General features: G+C 43.6%; 1 protein-coding gene across 1 annotated transcript; it reads left to right on the top strand.

The window, feature by feature from the left end:
- The first annotated feature begins 312 nt into the window (after nt 1–312).
- Nucleotides 313–20,516, top strand: CUNH1orf100 (chromosome unknown C1orf100 homolog). Its single transcript, XM_032389329.1, is given in 5 exon segments — nt 313–368; nt 6,332–6,427; nt 12,778–12,950; nt 20,361–20,442; nt 20,444–20,516. Coding segments are annotated over 5 exon segments (480 nt in total).
- The last annotated feature ends 983 nt before the right edge of the window (nt 20,517–21,499 follow it).

Below are 21,499 nucleotides of genomic sequence, written 5' to 3'. Positions count from 1 at the left end.
ACTCTGGTAGTTTCTATTTTTAAAGAAAAGCGTATCTGTATGTATTGGCTTATGCTTTCCACTTTTTTTTTTTCCCTTTACAAGTTTATGTCCTTCCCTAAGTGGTCTAGCAAAAGCCATGGCTAGTCTATCTACTCTTCAGTTTTCTTACTGTTATTTCTTTCAAGACAGACTTGGTGGCACTGAATAGCTCCCGCGTGGAAATGGATTGTGTGTAGAGTATGTTCACACAATACGCAATATACTATGTAGTGTATGTAAATTTCCATTATCAACCTTCACTCTGTAATATTTTTTAGACTCCCATCCACCATGGCTGCCACCCGGCTTCGAGAATTTATTGACCGCCGCCCAGTGGTCCCATCCAGGTAATGTCCTTCCAGATGCAGGTGCCATCCAGAACTGCAGTGGGGCAGATGGACATCTGGGGGGCAGACTTGCTCACCTGCTGCTCTCTGATTGACAGACAACTGCTCCCAGAGGTTCCAGTGACGTTTCTTTGGGTTTGGGGAAAGTTAAAAAAAAAAAAAATCCCACACTCATGGCAAAATCCAAGCAAACAGGCAACTCCAAACTCCCCAAAGATTGGAAGGATATTGGTTTTTGCTTGGTAAGGGCATCAGCAAGAAGTATGAGGAGCCTCAGCCCACATTTTAGTGGGGACACCTTTACTCTGCTTGGGATCAAACAGACTCCTTCATGCTTCTGCTATATGGGAGACGGTTGCACAGATTGAAACTAAGTAGGATTTTTACTCTTCCTCCAAATTCATAGATGGCCCAAGACTAACAAGTCCTAGATGTATTTTCCTGTGCTAAATTCATCTTGCTGAGAGATATTGGATAATAATCTATAGACCCTAACCTCACCTTCCTTTCACCACTGGCTGTGGGGTCTGCGGAGGTTTAGAAGCTATGAAATTTGGGCAGGAACCCTCACATAGCAAGTGACTTTGGGGTCAGCCTCTTTGGGTTCGTGGTTTCGAGTAAGCCTTATGTTTATTTTAGTATCTAGTTATTTTTAACAATGTTTAGTCAACAAAGATAAGTCCTTCTGCTTTCAGAAATTACTGAAGGAGGGGTGGGGAAAGGATGCTGTGTTCCTACACACTTTGAGTCCTCTTTCAGAGAAACTACAGTCTACCCTTGCTTCCGGGAAACCCGCATGAGGAGGAACTGGAGGGATGGGTTCCCATATTTCCTGATTTCTGCCTCCCCACAAGCCCTTGGTCTTTCTGAGTGTGTTTGAGATCTGTCTTGTCCACTGTCGGGTTATTTAACTATGGGTCATCTCCTGGGCAAAATGGAAACAAACCTCCCTCAGCTGCTGCTGCCTGGAGTTCTGTGGAACCAAGTCAGAGTCACGGGGCCTGGCCTAAGCCAGTCCATGGGGAGCCTGAGGGTTTAGGTGGAATGCTGTGCAGCAAGCACGGGATCCATGACGTCCTAAAGCAGGGCTGGATTCTGTTCTCTGTGCTCATCCATCAGAGTCCCACAAGGAGGCAGGCCACCTAAACTAGGCTGGGGCCGCAGCCTCCCCACCATACTCACTGTGGAGCTGGTCCTCATCTACTTGATGCCTTTCCTGCCTCTGCAACAGTAGGGGGGCCAACTCCTCAGAGGTTCCTCAGTGGTACCTCCAGGCTGTATCTCCCATGCTCTGCTGCCTCGCCCCACTCACCTATAGCAACTGCCCACTCATGTCCTCCTCCTGCCCATTCTCCAGCACACGTTCCATAAAATGTAAATTGGATCAAAGCCCTCAATTGCATAAAACCCTGCAATCACTGCATGTTGCACAAAATCTAGACTCTGCTGGGGCCTATACGGCCCTGCAGGAACTGGCCCTGCCCCTGCTTCGGTCTCCTCCCTCCCACTGTCTTTCCTTTGTTCCTCCAACAGGCCAGTGTCACTCACACCCAGTGCATTTTTGCTCATTTCGTTTTCACAACAGCTGTGAGGTCTAGAGGATAAACTGAGGCACAGAGTAGTTAAGTGACTGTCCCATGATCCCACAGCTAGTAAGGAATTGGCAGAGGTAGGATTTGAACCCACGAATCTGGCCCCAACATCTGTGCTCTTGATTCCTACACTTGGCTACATATCCGGGGAGGCCCCTGGGGTGGGCTCATTTGCCTCCCTCCGCCCACCATCGTCACCTCCGCGGAGCCAACTGCCACATGTAGTAGTTCCTCTGTGCACATTTGTGAACATGAATGAATCAGTGACTATCCTGTCACAGATTGGTGTCCTGCTGCCTGGCAGTCCCTGTGGAAGGCCTGACCTCCTCCTTCTGCTCAGACAATATCCGGTCCCTCCTTACGCGCCCAAACCTTGGGGCCTCGTGAGGGAACCTTGGGGCCTCGTGAGGGAAAATGGAATCACACATTGGCAGGGGCGCCTGATAAAATTAAATATTCAAGGGTTCACACAGCTCCCCTAAGAATTGTATCAGAGGCAAATGTGACCTGCTGTCACCCCCAAGCGACAGGCCTGTCACTCAGATAGACTGAGGGCCGGGTTGTTTTGCAGAGCACCGGATGCTCCCGAAAAGATCGCTTCATGTGGAGTAGTCGCAGCGTGGTATGGAAGAGAAAAGATGTGGAATTTCTGTCACACTTAAGATGGATTTTTAAAACACTGCCTGAAGTGGTCTCTCGGAGACCCAGAGGCAGCTATGGGGGGCAGCTTTTTATGCCCAGAGCTATGGCAACCCTACCACAGATCACCAAGTACGTTCACCCCAACTCGTTGACTCACGGAGTCATTCTGGGGGGTGATGGTGTGTCCCCCACTTTACTGACAGGGAACCTGAGGCTCCCCTCTTCCTTGAGGGGATAATGGGTCTGGGAGATGGCAGAGCAGGCATGGAGGGGTCCCATCCTCTGTGCTGACTAGCTCGTGTCCTCACTAAGTGACTCATTCCCCCAAGCCTGTTCCTGACTGGCCCAGCACTTACTCACTGTGTATGATGAGTCAGTGCCTGGATGTGGTTTTCTCTACCAGATTGTGAACCCTTGGGTAGAAGATAATATTTATCATCACTGTGTCCCTAGCACCTGGCCCACGACGGCCACGGCAGAACCTTCAATGGAGACTCGGCTCACTGAATGGAAGGCCGCTCCCAGCTAACATGGCTGCGCTATTCCTTCTCCTCTTCCTCTGGTGCATGGCATCTACTTCCTGTCTGCCAGTGAGAGAATCCCAGAGTTCCTATAAAAATAGCACTGAACTCTTCTGAAAAAAAGCCATCCTGCGTACACAGAAATGACTCCAGATGCACCGCAGAGTTCGGAGAATAGGGTTTGATCCATGGCTCTGGCGTTTACCAGCCAGGTGATGTTTGGAGAGCCCACTTGACTTCTCTGAGCCTCGGTCTCATGTTCTGTAACAGGGTGTTCATAATATTTACCTGGCAAAGTGACTGGGAATTAGATGAGATCACCCTCCTAAAGCCTAAGGCCCAACACAGATGTAACAAAGGACAGCAGAATCATCTAGGAGCATAGGCCACCTCCAGCCATGGGGCCAGGCTCTTGAGGGAAGAACCCTCCTGGCCTCCCCTGTGCATACTGAATTTTGTCCGTGGCTAAGCCCAGATTTCTGCTCCAGCGACATGAACTCTCCCAGGTGACAGGTTTGCTCTTGTCTGGACAAAACACATCACCTCAAAGAGCCAAGCTGTCAGGCAGGGACTGGTAAACAATGTGTGGGGAAATCAGACAAAGCAGGACTCCTGCTCGCACCCGAGAAGGAAAGACCTTCCTACAACTCATTCAGGAATTTTGCAAGCCAAGTTAACGGATGGGTCTGAGCAGAGCTCCAGTAGGGGTCCTCAGCCAGGTCTGCACCAAGGCCCTCAGGAGAGGCCTCTGGGAACACTGGTTGACAAGCCAGGTTAGGCGCTGCCCCCCATTAACCTCCTGACTGGGAGCTTTCTCCTGCTTGAGCTGAAGTTAGGCCACATGGGGAGCTTGGAAAGTCTACCCAAAGAGTTGGAGACAAAATGCACCATTCTTTCCCCAGAACTTTCTGCTTCTCCACCCAGCCCTTCTTCCCTCCAATGCCTGCTCACACACTTTCCCTTCCTCTCCCAGCTCCTGGGCCAAAACCTACCAAGAGAGACTCCCCAGGGATGGTGAGCAGGGTGTGTTACCCAGTCCTGGTAAAGAAAGGCTTCTCCATTCTCAAAACAGCTTTTGCAGACTGTGTCTAGGGACCAGTGCTTAGATTACTCACTTGTACTCAGCAGGCATTGGTTATATGCATGCTAGGGAAGAATCCATGGTCAAGACTCAGCCTACTGAAAACGGCACAGCAACTGTGAGAAACCAGTGTGGATTTGGAACCCCACTGGGGTTATTAACAAAGCATAACATGACCCTAGGGTAATCTCTCCAAGGTAGCACTTCAGAAACAGGATGGATGCCCAAGAAAGTCCCATTCCCAGGCACTCAGAAATGTCATTTTTTCCCTCTTATTGTGCCAGTTCCTCTCTCTCCACATGACTTAATCCCTGCTGTTATGTACTCTTCAGGGCTCAGTCATATTATCCTAGCCACGGAGCAAGCCCAGACAGCCTGTGGTTTTCTGAAAATCAGAGCTCCCCAAGGTCCTGTTTGCCTAGACAACAGACCCACCCTGTTCACAGCGCTCGCCTTTCACACTCGTTGGACAGTGAGGTTCCCACCGGCCCCCACACACTCTGCTCTGATCCCAACTCTGGCCATGTCTTGGCTTCTAAAATCCCCCCCACCTAGAATCTCTTCCCCATCCTATTTGCCTGCCCCAATCCTAGGCACCCCTCCCTTGTCTGCGCCCCCACTGACACTTTATTCAGATCACTATTTCAGCACATAAAGAGCATTGTAAGGGTGAGCAGTGATTCCTAGTCAGCTCTGTATCTGCAGAACCCAGAGGGTGCAGGCCCAGTATGTGCATTCAGTAAATTCTGGTTGCCCGGCAGCCATGGGTCAGGCTTTTGTTCATCACCCAACACAGATTTGGCGAGCTACTTCATACAAAACTATGTACCCCTTTGGACTGACTCTTCCCTTGGACCGCTGATGGCACCTACTGAGTGCTCAGAATCTGTGAAAGGTCCCCAAAGACCTACATATCACAAACTCTCTAAAGTCATCCTCCCCACAATGGTCACCTGTGTCCCCTCAGTCTCCTGAGATTTGAATGGCAGCCTTCTTCCTTATGTCTGAAGCCCAAGGGCAAGCCTGTCCTTGTCTTGGACACCTCCCTCTCAGCTTCAACCTTTTCTCCCACAGTGTCCTTGGTCCTGTCCAGCCACCTTCCCACCACACAGCTCAGAGCTTCTCCATGTCCCACGTTAAATGACTACAATTACCTCCTGGCCAATCTCTGTACTTCTCGTCAGACTGTCCTCCACATTGTTGTCCACACTGCCACTGGCAAAGATCTTTCTAGAATAAAAATTGCCCTAAGTCATTAACCTTCTTAAAAATGCTACTAAGATTCCCTGTCACCTACGTAAGTGGTTCTCAACCTTTCAAGACACAACGCTCCCTTTATTTATAACAAATATTTTGTAATGTTCCTACTGCTCTTCCAAAATAAAATCTGCAAATAACATAATCCAACTATACATAATTCTAATATAACCACATAACGCAGTGACTATAATCTGAAAGGAAAATGAATTGATTATAAAATAAGATGTCTTTCAAAAGGTGAGGTCTGGGCACCACCGCGCCCTCACCGAGCCTCACCTTGCCTCCCGCCAGCTCTGGGGTTCAGCTGTCTGCCCTGTCTCACCTTCACACCCAGAAACACTTCCTACCCCCTTTGTGCCTCAAAACCTCCTCAAAGCCCAACCTTCCCCAGCAGGGCTAGGCTTCCTCCTCCAGCCCACAAGCGCCCTGTGTCCCATCCTAGTGCCTATTCATTTCTTGCCCCATACACTTAATCAACGCAGTTTAAAAAAACAAAAACAAAAAACTTATGAAAGTTTGTAAACCTACCCAAAGTAGGAAAAAACAGTATAAGGAACCCCCATTTATCCATTTTCACATTTTGACGATTATCAGCATTTGCCCCCACGGTCTTATATATCCTCTTATTTCTTTTTCTGATATTTTGAACCTAATACCTGACATGTCGAATATTTCCTTATGAATCTTGAGAACCAATCCTGGAAAATGGGTAACAGAAGATGCTCCTGTCAAGAAATTCCACGGGTTTAGGGACCAAGGGCAAAGTGCGTGGATATTTTATTAGGACCACAGCTGCACTCTTCTGTAAAGAACTAATTGTAGTAATTGCTTTTTTTCCTTTTATCACCTTCTTACTTTCTCCACTAGTATATTCATTGCTCATCAAGGAAAGGACATCCAAGGATACTACCCCGGGCAGGTGGCAAGAGTCCATTCTGATTCTAGTGTGAAGAGACCTCCCAGGTGAGACACCTTCCCAAATCTTCATTTTCAAAAATTTCACTAAAGTAAGAAGCACAAGTGGAAAAAAAAAAAAAATGAGAGTCACAATTTGTAGTCATAATAATAATAACAACAATAAATAATAATAATAATAATTGTTATTTAATAGATTCAAAAAGTTCGGAAGGAAATACACCAAACTGTTAACAATGGCTTTTTCTGAATGGTAAGATGGTGGTATTTTTTAACTTTTTCTCCATTTTCTAGATTTTCTCTAATGAACATATATTACTTTTTTTTTTTTTTTTTTTTTTTTTTAAAGATTTTATTTATTTATTTGAGAGAGAGAGAATGAGACAGAGAGAGCACATGAGAGGGGGGAGGGTCAGAAGGAGAAGCAGACTCCCTGCCGAGCAGGGAGCCCGATGCGGGACTCGATCCCGGGACTCCAGGATCATGACCTGAGCCGAAGGCAGTCGCTTAACCAACTGAGCCACCCAGGCGCCCGAACATATATTACTTTTATAATCAACAATAAATATAGAATGTTATGAAATCATCAAAGAAATTTAAGAAACACCATGAGTTCAGAGTTTCACCTTGTACAAAAAACTTACCCTTCCTGAGACTCAGTTTCCCTCTCAGGAAAATTGTGAATTTGGCCTAAACGGTTTCTGCATTTCCAGATATGATTTTTAACAAGAAGAAAAGGAAAAAACAAAAAAAACAGTCACTTGGATGTTATTTTCTAGTTTGGGGAGGCTAGAAACCACAGTAGTTAGGAGCTGCAATTTGAGTTAACTTTTGAAATGGCTGATCTTGGGCAAGTTTAAATCCTCCTCTGGGAATCAGTTGCCTTATCTGTTAAATAAAATATTGTCATAAAATTCCAGAACATAGCAAGCACTTGAAATATGAGTGCTATTATTTTGACTTCATCGTCTAATGTATTTTACAAATTTCTTCAGTTAATTGCCTTCGATATAGTCAACTCCTCATTATCCTCATGCAAAGAAAAAGGAGCCATGGCGTCTACAAAGCAGCAGAGAGTCTTAATTTAATAGAAGATCAAACTAGAAGTAGCCTTAGAGGTCATTCTGATCCAGTTAAGTGAGTAAGACGCAGCCCAGAGAAGTGACATGTCTTGCCCGAGGTACAGTTGGTTGGTGTGAAAGCTGGTACTTGGAACTATACACATTTTCTGATTCTCAGTTCAAGGCTCTTTGTTGTAATTCAGATACACAGTATGTTAAACTCTCGTCGGGGCTGGCCCCATCCCCAGGCACTCTTCCCATGTGCTCTGTGGGTTCTGACGACCACCCGACTCCAACACCCGGTCCGTGAATGTCAGTCCTCTTCCTCACAGGACGGCTCAGGCAAAGGGAACCTGGACTCTATTTCTACTTGACTCTGGCAAGACTAGCACCTGCCCAAGATCAGCCTTAAGGGGAAAACTTAGTGCAGATGCCAGTCAGTGACTTTAGTAAGCTTCTAGTTAAAAATAAGAAGGAAAAGACAAGCCCCTGAGCACTCCCCGCCCCACCCCCCCAAAAAACAGGAAATAAGGCAGTTCTTGGGACAAATCCTAACTTCAGTTTTTGTAGTTGTAGTATAACTTGATAGTGTCTCTGGCATAACTTCCCCAGATATATTCCTCTACCAACTTAACGATTCCAGTATTAGAATCCGATCCTTTGAATGAAAGTCTTGTCTTCAGGATACTGATGTATTACTTGAAAATGGTGACTATTCTGGTTCCATAGAAACACCCAAGGCAAAGGCAGAGTGGGTTACCAGTCCTGCAGGGGTAAATCTAGGGACAATCACCAAGATGTGGTTCAGAAGCCACAGCTCTCGGTGGCACAGAAGTGACCAGACGTCAGGGATGGTTACACAGAACCCAACCTCACAAAAGACTGACCTGTTCATCAGGCAGCTAATGTTTGATTGACGGGGAAGGGGGGGGGGGCATGCTTTTGTAGGGAAAGGAGTGCTCCTGCCCACCATTTAAGGTGCCCACTTTACAAAACCAAGTGCCTATTAAGCATGAAATAAGAGCAGGTAGAGGTGGGTGGGAATTTTCGGTGCTTCTCCAAGCTTATGCTCCACGGAGCACCATCCACCCACCAGCCTTTCCCACCCCTCCCCCGACCAGTACCACATTCACACCGTCACATTCTCGCCCTTACTTTTTTCTGAACTTCAGGCAGAACCTATTCATTTCTGCTAAACAGTCTTCAAAGAAGGCCCATTATAATCAAGTTTTTACCGGAATATGGAATCACAATACATTATGATTATATAGTTTCAGTCACCTCGTTTAAGTGTGATTAATCATGGTGATCCCATCAAGTAAGAATACATCCTACTATTAAATGATGGGGTTTAGATGTTCCTAAATGTCACCCAACATCTAATATTTTTCACACCTAGAGCCGCTCACTTCATATATTTTAAGTTTAAAAATACCCATGTTGGGGTGCCTGGCTGGCTCAGTCTGTAGAGCGTGTGACTCTTGGTCTCTGGGTCGTGAGTTCAAGTCCCACATTGGGAGTAGAGATTTAAAAAAAGTAAAATAAAGCAAAATTTAAAAATATGCATGTTTATTACAACATTCAGAAAACATTAATAAAAAAAGAAATGAAATTACCCATAATGTCATCACTCAGAGATAGATAATCATGCAGAACATTCCAGATCTACACAAAATGGAATGAATAGTATTTTGAAACCCTTTTTTATCCCCCCCAAACATTGTATTTGTTTAGGGTGCACCACATAATGATTTAATATATGTACATATTGTGAAATGATTACTACAATAAGTTTAGTTAATATCTATCACCTGATAGGGTGCCTGGGTGGCTCAGTTGGTTAAGCGACTGCCTTCAGCTCAGGTCATGATCCTGGAGTCCCGGGATCGAGTCCCGCATCGGGCTCCCTGCTCAGCAGGGAGTCCGCTTCTCCCTCTGACCCTCCCCCCTTTCATGCTCTCTCTCTGTCTCATTCTTTCTCTCTCAAATAAATAAATAAAATCTTTAAAAAAAAAAAAATATCTATCACCTGATATAGTTGCAAATTTTTTCACTAATGATGAGACTTTTGAGATCTACTATCTTTGCACCTTTCAAATATACAATATAGTATAATTAACTATAATCACCATATAGGACATTACATTTCCAGAACTTATTTATCTGGAAGTTTGTCCCTTTCGACCTCTTTCACCCATTTCCCCCATCCCCCAACTCTGCCTCGGGCAACCACCATTCTGTTCTCTTTTTCTATGCATTTGGTTTTTTTATATTCCACATATAAGTGAGATCATACAGTACTCGTCGTTCTCTATCTGACATTTCATTTAGCACAATACCCTCAAGGTCCATCCATGTTGCAACAAATGGCAGGTTTTCCTTCTTTTCATGGCCGAATAGTATTCCATTTTATATACAACATCTCCATCCATTCATCCATCAGTGAACACTTAGATTGTTTCTATGTCTTGGCCATTGCAAATAATGCTGCAATGAACGTGGGGGTGCAGCTATCTCTTTGAGATAGGGATTTCATTTTCTTCTGATAAATACCCAGAAGTGGAATTGCTAGATCATATGGTAGTTCTATTTTTAATGTTTTGAGGAACCCACATACTGTTTTCCACAGTGGCTACATCAGTTTGCATTCCCACCAACGGTGCACAAGGGTTCCTTTTTCTTGCCAATACTTCTTATCTCTTGCCATTTTGATAATAGCCATTCTAACAGGTGTGAGCTGATAGCTCATTGTGGTTTCACTTCGCATTTCCCTGACAATTAGTGACTTGGAGCACTCCTCATGAACCTGTTTGCCCTCCGTATGTCTTCTTTGGAAAAAAAGGTCTATTCAGATTCTCTGCCCATTTTTTAATCAGATTGTTTTTTTGCTATTGAGTTGAAGGAGTTATTTATGTATTTTGGATATTAACTCCTTATCAGATAATATGATTGGCAAATATTTTCTCCCTTTCTGCAGGTTGTCTTACTTTGTTGGCTTCCTTTACTGTGCAATAAAAGCTTTTTAGTTTGATGTAATACCATTTATTTTTGTTTTTGTTGCCTTTCCTTTTGGTGTCAAATCCAAAAATAATCCTTGCCAAGACTGATGTTAAGGAATTTACTCCCTGTGTTTTCTTCTAGGAGTTTTATGGTTTTAGGTTTTAGTTCTTACCTTCATGTCTTTAACCTATTTTAAGTTGATCTTTGTGTATGTTATAAGATAGTTTTATCTGTTGCATGTGGCTTTCCAGTTTCCCAGTACTACTTATTGAAGAAACTATCCTTTCCGCATTGTATATTTTTGGTTCCTTTGTCATAAATTAATTGACCACATAGACGCGGGTTTATTTCTGTGTTCACTATACGGTTCTGTTGATCTATGTGTCTATTTTTATGCCAATAGTATACTGTTTTGATTATTATAGTTTATAATATGAAATCAGGAAGCATGATTTCTCCCCTTGGTTCTTCTTTCTCAAGATTGCTTTAGCTATTTGAGGTCTTTTGTGGGTCCATATAAATTTTAGGATTCTTTGTTCTAGTTCTATGAAAAATGTCTGAAATTTTGATAGGGATTGCATTGAAAATGTAGGTTGCTTTGATAGTATGACCATTTTAGCAATATTAATTCTTCCAATTCGTGAGCACAGAATATCTTCCCATTTATTTGTGTTTTCTCCCATTTCTTTTATCAATGTCTTAGAGTTTTCAAAGTATACGTCTTTCATCTCCTTGGTTAAATTTACTCCTAAGTATTTTATTGTTTTGATGTAATTGTAAATGAGTTTGCTGTCTTAATTTCTCTGATAGTTCCTTTTTAGTGCATAGAAATGCAATAAATTTTTGTATATTGATTTTGCAACTTTACTGAATTCCTTTATTAGTTCTAAGAGGTTTTTTGTGGAGTCTGTAGGGTTTTCCACATACAGATCATGTTATTTGCAAATAGAGACAGTTTTACTTCTTATTTTCCTATTTGGATACCTTTTATTTCTTTTCCTTGCCTAATTGCTGGACGGGACTTCCAATACTATGTTGAATAAAAGTGGTGAGAGTGAGCATTCTTGTCTTATTCCTGATCTTAGAGGAAAAGCTTACAGCTTTCCACCTTTGAGTATGATGTTAGCTGTGAGCTTGTCATATATGGCCTTTTATTATGCTGAAATACGTTCCCTTGATACCCACATTGTTAACAGTTTTTTATCATGAATAGATGTTGAATTTTGTCAAATGCTTTTTTGCATCTATTGAGATGATTGTATGATTTTTATACTTCAATTTGTTAATGTGGCTTATTTTGTTGATTGATTTGCTGATGTTGAACTTTCTTTGCAGCCCTGGAATAAATCCCACTTGATCATGGTGTATGATCCTTTTAATGTATTGTTGAATTCAGTTTGATAATATTTTGTTGATTGAAACCTTGTTTTGTATAAGAGTTTTCTGGAGATAATTCACATCCCATACAACTCATCGGTTTAAAGTGTTCAATTCAACTCAAACCTTTTTTTAAACCTAATTCTGTATTGCAGACTTTTTCCCATCTCAAATTCATAATTCTACAGCATCACTTTTAGTGGTGGTGGGGCATTCTTGTATATGACCATATCATTTTCTAAATAATCCCCCCTTTTTTTTACGTGAAGATTGTATCCACTCTTTTATTATCATAAAATATTTTGGTGAGCATTCTAGGAGCTAAGTCTTTGTTGATATCCTTACTTCCTGGAGTTGCTGCAACAAAGTATATGCATTTTTTAAAGATATCAATCCTCATCACCAAAGTATTCTCCAACAAGTTGCCCAGTGAATATGTACTCCCACAAGTGCATGAAGATATTCCCCCATTACATTTTGATTCTTCTTTATTTTTACCTTCAGAGGGTAGTTATCTCAGTGGAGGTACAGGAAAGTTATAACTGATTTCAGGTTCATCCAACACCAGTTCGCACCATAGGGGTGAGTCTGGTCAAAAGAAAGTATCAGTTCCTTGAGGGAACCAAATGTCCATAGAAAAATTACAATGGGAAAGGGCATTGGGAGATCTGGAGTACAGGAAGTCGCCACGCATGAGCAGACCCAGCGGAAGGTTTGATGCAGGTCACCTTCTGCAACCTGTGATTGGGGAGGAGGAGGGATGCTAAAGTGGGGGAGCAGGGGACTGGAATCCCTGAGCCACCTACTGAAAACTGTTGGGCTGACCCTTGAGCTATGGAGTCTTGCCAATAGTATCTTGGTTGCCTCCTGATCACTTCCAGAGAATAGATCTCAGCTGATGAGAACATGGAATGCTTTTCTTCTACTGGGTGTCAGCAAGCTCTTTCTATTTTCATTTAGACCTCTCATAGACTTGACAATCCCACCCAAGAGAAAAAGTCAGTATCAGCCTCAACTAGACCAAGAAACTCTCATTCGATATATTTGTTTCCGAAGACATTCAAAGCCCACTGAACCATGGTATAAAGAAACCACCTACCAAAGAGACTATTCTCTGCCATTTTACAAGATTGGTAAGTTGGGTCAACTGCTCTTACTCTCTCAGATCAACCTTGCCTAGGATGAGCCTCTCTCATGGGCTCCCTGCCATCAGGGACCAGTCAAGTTGAGGGAGGGTGTTCATGTGTGTCTAGTGCAGGAAGAAGAATTTAGAGGCTGGCCCAAGGGCTGCTTCCTCCTCTCCTCTTTTTCCTAGTTCCCTATAGAATTCAAGGATAAAAATGCACAAATGTCCTTGGTAGGAAGCCGGCTCAAGTGTGACTACTTCTCATTGAGCCCCTTGTTACTCAACAGATTCCTTATTGTGCCTAAACGTATTGTTAAAGGAACTTTTTTCTTTCTTATTCTCCCATTTTAAATAGCTTTATGACAATTATTTGACATTTGGAGGCATGTTTCAAAAATTCTAATTTCCCTCTACGTTGCAACATGTGTGAGTATGAAGGGCCAAGCCCCCCCACATGTGACCTTGGGGGTACACACGTGGACACTGATGTAGACATTACTTGTATTCCTGTTGTCATTGATGCTTTGAATTTTAGCAAGTGGGAGGAGTTGCTGCATTGACAGACTTTCTAAATGAGTAAACCCCACTATTTCTGGGGCTCTTACATTGAGGCAGATACATATTTTGTCCTACTAAGAACTCTTAGGTAAGTGTATTACTTTCCCATTTTACAATAAAGAAGATCAAGTTGCAGAGACAATTAATTAAGCAGCCCCAGATCATAGTGCAGTAGGTAGGAGAAGCAGAATTCAGACCAAAGCTATTTGAGACATAGGATTCTGTGCTTGACCCTTAAGCCTTACTGTCTTTGTCACAGCTGAGAGTCACTTGCATTACTATTTATTTAATATTTTTCTTTCTTTTTGCTTGAATAAGAATAAGAAAATGAGTAGAAGGATGGTGGGGGGAGTGGCTGGGGGTGACAAGGATCGGCCCTTCCTTCTGTTCTCCCCTGAAAAGGGCAGAAGCCCAGATGGAGTACTAGGCCAGGTCCCAAGGGAGCCAGGAACAACAGCAAGGAAGATGAGAAGCAGATGGAACCGGGCAATCTCCAGACAGTGGAGCCACGGGGAGGGGGCAGTAGATGAAGCCAGATGGGCCGGATATGGGGGGAGGCATCTGGCATAAGAGGTTACCTACCAGCAGTGCAAAGCTGGAGTCTGGGAGGGGAGAGAAGGTTGGAGCTGAGAAGGCAGCTGAGGGGAAAGGAGTTGGTAGCTAAGATGAGCTCATTTAGGGAAGGAGGTGCCAGGAGGGAGTGAGGCATGGTGGAGGTTGGGGTCTCCCAGGGGGCCCTGGGAGGTCTGTATTAAAAGGAGCCGGGGTGGGTGGGGGTGCAGGTTAGGGGCTGAAGGATGAGGCCTGGGGGAGACAGAAACCAGCAGGGGCTGAGCAGCTGAAAAGAAGAGGTGGTCAGGAGGTGTCAGCAGGGCTCCTGTCCCCACAGAACCGGCTAAGCAGCTTGCCTTTTCAAGACTGACCAAGTATGAAGTCGGCTTCCCTCCCATGTGGGAATCTGGGTGGGCCTTGAGTTACCGAAGTGATAGTAAACAGGACCTTCTTTACAATTTCTCTGCTATGAGGGAATCCAGTTAGACACAAAAGGTTTTCTCCCTGGCTTGTTTTAGACAACAGTTCCTAAGTCTTTCCAAACCAAGAGAACCAGGTGAGTGTTTAGCAAAGCAGTTTGGTATTTATCATCTCCTGTGCCCCTGGCACTGTGCTGGGTGCCATGGGAGGAGGTGAACGCAAGTCTGGGCTCTGACCTCAGCCACAGGGAGTTCCCAGTCTGATCAGGAAGATGAAGCACCATCAGCCTATCAGTGAATGATTAAGAAGCAACTAGCAGAGCAGGAAGATGGGTTCGAGAACATGCAGCCATGGGACCCAAGCTGGGCCCCGCTGGATGAGGTCCGAGGCAGAGAAGTGGTGCACACAGCAGACAGGGACATTGCAGCCAGGAGCATGGTGGCAGGGGGTGGGGTTGAGCCTTGTGGAGTGTGGGGGAGCAGGGAGCACTCCTGACGTGGAGGACACTGGCCTGCCTGGGCCAGGCAGGAGGAGGAGGAAGTGGGGGTCACATGTGGTTGGCAGAGTGGAACAGAATGGCTAGAACTGAAGAGGCGCTCAAGGAGGGAGTCTGGAAAGTTGGATTTGGACAATCAGAGCCATCTTAGGACCCAGTCAAGGGAGAACCCAGGCGGCTTCAGAGACTGTCAGTCAGTCGGCCTGCTCAGGACAGGTTCGAGAAGACACGACTAGACTACATTGGCAGTCAGGCAGGATGGAGCTGTGGAAGGGTGGGCAGGACTCAGGCCTTGGGGGGCCGCAGGCTTGCACATTCTAGCTCTGTAGTGTCAGGCAAGACACTCAACTCCTCTGAACTTGTCTGTGCCTCAGCAAAGTGGAGATTCAAAGTCTATATTTTAGGATAGCTGATAGGATTTAAAATATCTGTCCTGTGCCCAGAACTGTGCTAAGTGGTATGCACACGTGTGTACACACTCGTGGTTGCAATGAGTCTTAACAGCCCCCGTGAAGGAGGTATTATTATTTACTGCATGTAACAGAAGAGAAAACTGAGCCTTAGGGACTTTAGGAAACTTCCTCAAGGTGTTAAGTCATCAATCCAGGTCATCCAGATTTGTCACGTTCCCAACCCTTGCTCTTAAATTGAACTGAGACTTCATGGGAAGTGGGAAGGAAACTCATGTGGCGTATCATTTGGAGTGGGAAAGGACAGTATTAAGAGAGAATTCATGAGAGTGAAATTAAAGCTCAGCCTTCCACTTCTACGGCAGGATTGTTGGTGCCTGTGATAGAGATAACAGTTTTCAGCAGAAGAGGTGTCAAGTTGGCATCTGTAGACGACTGAGAATAAGGTGCTGGAAAGTGCAGGCAGGAAACCTAAGACAGGAACAGGGTCAGACAGTCCCTTCCTCAGTGAGATTTGAAGTCTGACCAATTCAAGAGGTAATTTATGTTGAAATATTCACTGCTCCATTCATTGAACCACTGATTGAGTGCGTATTAGTTATCTCTTGTGGAGTAATGTATCATTCCAAAACCTAGTGACTTACAAGATAAATGATGATTTTTATCTTTTAGCTGGGCACTTCTGGCTCAAGGTACCAGCCAGATGTCAGCAAGTGCTGCATCATCTGAAGCCTTGACCGAGGCTGGAGGACCCACCTCCAAGGTGGCTCATTCACATGGGTGTCACTCACATGCTGGCTGGTGACAGGGGCCTCCATGCCTCTCCAAGTGGGCTCCCACAGGGGTGTCAAGTGTCCTGCAGGCATGGCAGTTAGCTTCCCTAGAATGGGCAATCTGAGGCGAAGGGGGAATTTCCAATGCCTTTTATGACCTAGGCACAGAAGTCACACACTGTCACTTCTAAGGTGTCCTTCTGGTCACACATAGCCAGCTCTGAGGCAGTGTGCAAGGGGATTACATAAGGCATGGATACGAGGGGGTGAGAATGACTGGGGTCCATCTTGGAAGCTGGCAACCATAAGATGATTCGCTCATTGACACCATTATGAACTAGCCACTGTGCTGTCTGGTGGGGGTAGACAAGATACCTGCTCTCATGGAGCTGACATGCTTTGGGGAGGGGGTGAGGTACAGAGCATAACCAAGTACATTTTTTAAAAATTATAGGCTGTAGTAGTGCTGTAAGGGAAATAAGCAGGGTGATAAGTGTAGCTAAAGGAGGTTACTTTTAATAGTGCAGTCAAGGAAAACTTCTATACAATTTTAGCTGAGCCCTGGAAAATAGTAATGAGTCACATAAAGAGCATTTAAAGGAGCAGTAAGTGCAAAAAGCTTGAAAGTGGAAAAGGCCTCAGCATGTTTGAGGAACAGAAAGGAGGCAGCATAGCTGGTGTGTAGTCAGTGAGGGTGCGGGTGGTAAGATGCCTGGATTCCAGTCCAAGCACAAAGGGAAGATCTGGAAGGGTTCCGAAGAGAGGAGAAAGCTCTCATTTGTATTTTTAAAAGATCACTCCGGCTGCTGCTGAGACCCTGTTTGGAGGTGAACAGGAGGTAGGGCACGCAGACCAGTGAGGAAACGGTTTACTAGTTTAGAACAGAGACGATGGTGGCTTGGAGCAGCAGGGAAGATGAAAAAGAATGAATGGATTCCAGAGATATTTTGGAGATGACATCAGCTGGGCTTGGTGATAGATCTGCTGTCGAGAGCATTTTCATTCATTCATCTGTATTCTCTCAGTAAATAATTTGAGAGCCTACTTGTATGCCAGGCATTGTGCAAGGTTTTGGCAATACCACATCAAGCAAAATAGACACATTTCTACATTCAAGAAGCTTCAGTGGGGAACCAGGACAGAAATAAGCATAAAATTTCACCTGCCATAAATGCTATGAAGTAGAGTTTATGTGATGCTATAGGAGCACTTAGCAAGTCAGAAAGGGACAACAGGTCTCTGAGGAAATGAGCTAAATGTTCACTAGGCAAGGAGTGGGGAAGAGCTTCGCACAGAGTACAGCATGTGCAAAAGCCCTGTGGTAGGAGCATGACATGTTTGAGGAACTAAAAAAAAAGAATGTGCTAAAGCACAGAAATCAGGAAGGGTGGAGCAGGATGTGGCTCGAGAGATGTAACAAGGGGAGGGTTTACAGGTCATTTTCAGCTCTGGCACCTCTAGCCTGAGATTAATGGGAAACCATTGAAAAGTTTGAAGGAGGGTGGATGTGCCATGATTAAAAAGTGCATTTTGGAAAGATTGCTCTAACTGTGGAGAGGGAAAAGGAGGCAGGGTGGGGAGTCGGGTGGGGCAGAGATTGAATATGGTGAGTCAGGAGCCATGGCAGCGGTTAGGCTAAATGTTCTTAACCTCGGTGACATCACTTTTATCAATCCAGATGCCCAGGACAGACCCAGACTAATCAAACCAGGATCTCCTGGTGGGAGCGGGTAGTCCCAAGCATCAGTAACTTAAAAAACTCCCCAGGTTATTCCACCATGCAGCCAAGTTTAGGAAGCAGTGGTTTTGGCAAATGATGATGGCTGGTAGCGGTAGAGAATTGGATGGATTTGCGAGATACTTGGTTGGCGATTATTTTGTAAACAACAATCAGGCAGGCAAAGCCTGGTCTGCAAGAGACCCAGCAGAGAGAGGTCATAAATCTGAGCACTGAGAGAGAACACAGCAGGGGCTGACTCAAGTGTTTGTTTGAATCAAGAAACTGACTCCTTGAAGGAGTCTTTGGGGGAAGGGATTCTCACAAAATAAGATGGATAGGAAGTTGTGTATCAAGGTGTGGGGTTTTTTCTCTTGACCATTTGACCAGCCTTTGTGATCAGATTTTAAGGGCAGGGCTTATGTCTCGATTAGCACTGATTTGCATTTCATGTTCAGTTCTTATTTCTTTTTGGGAATTGGTGAGAAACAGATTAAATATAGATCATGATAGATCACAGTTATCACTCAAGAAATTATTCTTCAGTAAAAATTCCTTCTCAGCACATAGGGGTTCATTCATTTATTTAGGAAACATTTATTAAGCACAGACTATGTGCAAGACACAGTGTAAGATATGAAGACTCCATCCTCAGAGAACTTACAGCTTAGGAGGATAGAATGGCCCCTCAGACAAAAGTTGCCCTTGTATTACTCACCCTGGAGCCAAATACTTAAAAGAACTCATTCTTCAAAAATAAAACATATGCTCTCAATAGCAGTGTGACCCTTAGACTCTCTGACCTTAAGTTCTCTCATCTGCAAAAAGGACTAAAAATAGTACCTACCTAACAAAACTGAGATATTCATATAAAGACTTCAGCATTCTGCTTGTATGTAACATTTATAAGCCTTCAAAGCTAAGTGATCAAAGAATCAGCATGTGCCATAATAAATACTTGTAAAAAACAAACAAACAAAACAAACAAAAAACCTAATGCAATGGAATTGTATCTTATACAGGGATTCAGTTCTAAAATCAGTGCATAAGGTAGTAATTACATATAATCAAAGTTGTCCTTGCAAATCTCTTAAATTGTTCAAAGTGATAATATTAAATGATATTAAATAATTAAAGTAGCTGGAATAAATGGGATTCAGCAAGTTGGTTACATTTTGTCTGTAGTTCTCAATTAATTATTCATTTTATTTTTACTAAATGATGACTTTCAAAGAAGTCATCCCACAATTCCACATGAACAATAATTTCACTTTATCAAATGGTAAGGAAATCCCAAAAATCATTTCACATGTCCTTTCCATAGTATTCCCCACCCCCAAATATGCATAGCATATTTCAGGCTTGATAGCATCCACTGTCTGTGGACATGGAGACTCAGAAGGAATCCCCCAAAAGTTTGTTGAATTTACCTCATTAAATGAGTGGGTCATTCCACTCCACGGCAACTCTGACAGCAAGGATCACTAAGGCTGGTGAGTGGGATTCCTCACACTCCTTAACTGCTTAGATATATTTCCCTGGAACACAATGTAACCCTCCAGAAGGTCAGAGTTGCTATTTTAACCCCACCATAAGCCTTGGAAAGTCAAATGGTTGCTTGTTTCAGACAGGTACACACTTTACTAAATTAGATTTAAAAATCCTTCCAGGGATGGCATTTCTGGTCCTACTCCTGGGTTTGATGAAATGTTATCCATTCTTAATATCAAGAAATGTTTGTATCTTTCAATGCTATTGAAGTGCTGTGGCAGGTGGAGGAGAGCAGGGAAAAGATCAGGGACTTTGGGGCCAGATACTCCTGGGTCAGGTCCCCTCATAATCCTATGAACTTGGGCTAGTTCATTAATCTCTCTGAGATGGTGACACCATCAGTGAGTGAGCCTGTGAGGATTACTGTGGATATTAATGTAAGTAAAACACCGAACACTGTGCATAACGCTACACATAATATAATTGTGTTACGATGCTATCACCGAAACGCTGCTCTTTGGTTCATCAAGATGATTGACATTTTTAACCTCCAGCTGTCCTCGAAAGCTCACCTTTGGACAAGCAGAACTGTCCATTATTGTAGATAAGAGGTTATAAAGTACAAGGGAACTCCAGTGGGTATGAATTTAGGGATGGTAACAACTGAAGTTTGACACAAACATCATACAAAGTGGCCCGTAAATAATGTAGGGTTTAAATGGTTTGGGGGTCTAAAATTAGGATGTCAAAATGCAAATTTATATGATTGATTTAATTTCATTTACTTTTGGGCATAATAGAGCGATAGGCCTCTTGATCAGAGACTGAAACACAGAAATAACCTTTTGACAAGTCCTTTTCTCCCACATCTTTTACATATATTCTTTTGTCTTAAATCCGCCAAATTGTTTTGTTATTGCACACAATTGTTGTTGACAGTATGTTAAAATTTAGGAGTAAATGGTCTTAAAATAAATCATTAATTTGTTTTAAATTCCAGATTGGGACCAGAAATTAGCCACAGTTTCATCAAATCCTAGACCACTAAATTCGCTACCAGAGTTCTACTGTTGTGAAGAGAGGCAGCTTCGGAAGAAAACCTTTTAAATTTAAAATAACCATGGCATTCGAACAAAACAACATTTGGAGTTCTTAGGTGACTCCTTTAGATTAAAATAACAACAGAACTACTTCTGATTTAAGTGTGTATCCAGATGGCTATAATCCTGAAATATTTACATGTTGCAAATTCTTTTCAGAATGAGGGTGATCAGCCTAGGGCAGGGAATCAAGAGTCAAGTTTAAGAGAACTTGTCATCTGTTCTCACATCAGCCCCAACACCAGTATCATTGCTGGTGCTGACAAACCATCTTACATTTAATCCAATTGTTGTATGGGAGACCGGGTAAGAATATAATCTACTCAATAACTGCATCACTCACTGTTGGAAAAAAAAAAAGAAAAAGAAAAAGAAGAACGTGGGGATATAGCCAAGAAGGAAGACTGCCAGCACCACAGACCCTACAGATGCTCTGGATGTGGAAAACCAGATATGTCTTAGGGCTGTAGTGAGCTATGAGACTGGTAAAAATCAAAAAGGATTGATTGAAAGTCTGTACACAGAGAGTTAATACCCCTATCTGAACAACTGGACATCAATTCCCCAGGCAAAAAGCTAGTGGGTCTTTTCTAAAGAAACGAATGATCCCAAAGAAAAGAATCCTACATTCTGACCCCTAGTAACCCCCCAACATACAAGTTGGTTCCCTACTCAACACCCCAAAGTGAAGCCTACCAGTTGAAAAACTTTATATGGAAAACTTTATATGGATAGAAAGGCAAAGAAGATTATTGTTTTAAAAGAGACACAGAGGGGCACCTGGGTGGCTCATTTGGTTAAGTGTCTGACTCTTGGTTTCTGCTCGGGTCATGAGATCAAGCCCCGCATCAGGCTCCACACCCAGAGCGAAGTCTGCTTGAGATTCTTTCCCCCTTCTTTTCCCTTCCCCTCTGCTTCTCCCCCTGCTTAAGTGCTCTCTCTCTCTCAAATAGTCTTTTTAAAAATAAAAAAATAAGAGACATAGAATAATAAATCAGGGGGTCCATCATCTGACTAATAAGCATCCTAGAGACAGAAC

Source organism: Phoca vitulina, unplaced genomic scaffold (assembly GCF_004348235.1).
Source record: "Phoca vitulina isolate PV1807 unplaced genomic scaffold, GSC_HSeal_1.0 scaffold54, whole genome shotgun sequence".
Taxonomy (NCBI): Eukaryota; Metazoa; Chordata; class Mammalia; order Carnivora; family Phocidae; genus Phoca; species Phoca vitulina.
The sequence above is the reverse complement of the archived record's forward strand: the minus strand, read 5'-3'. Positions and strand labels throughout refer to the sequence as shown.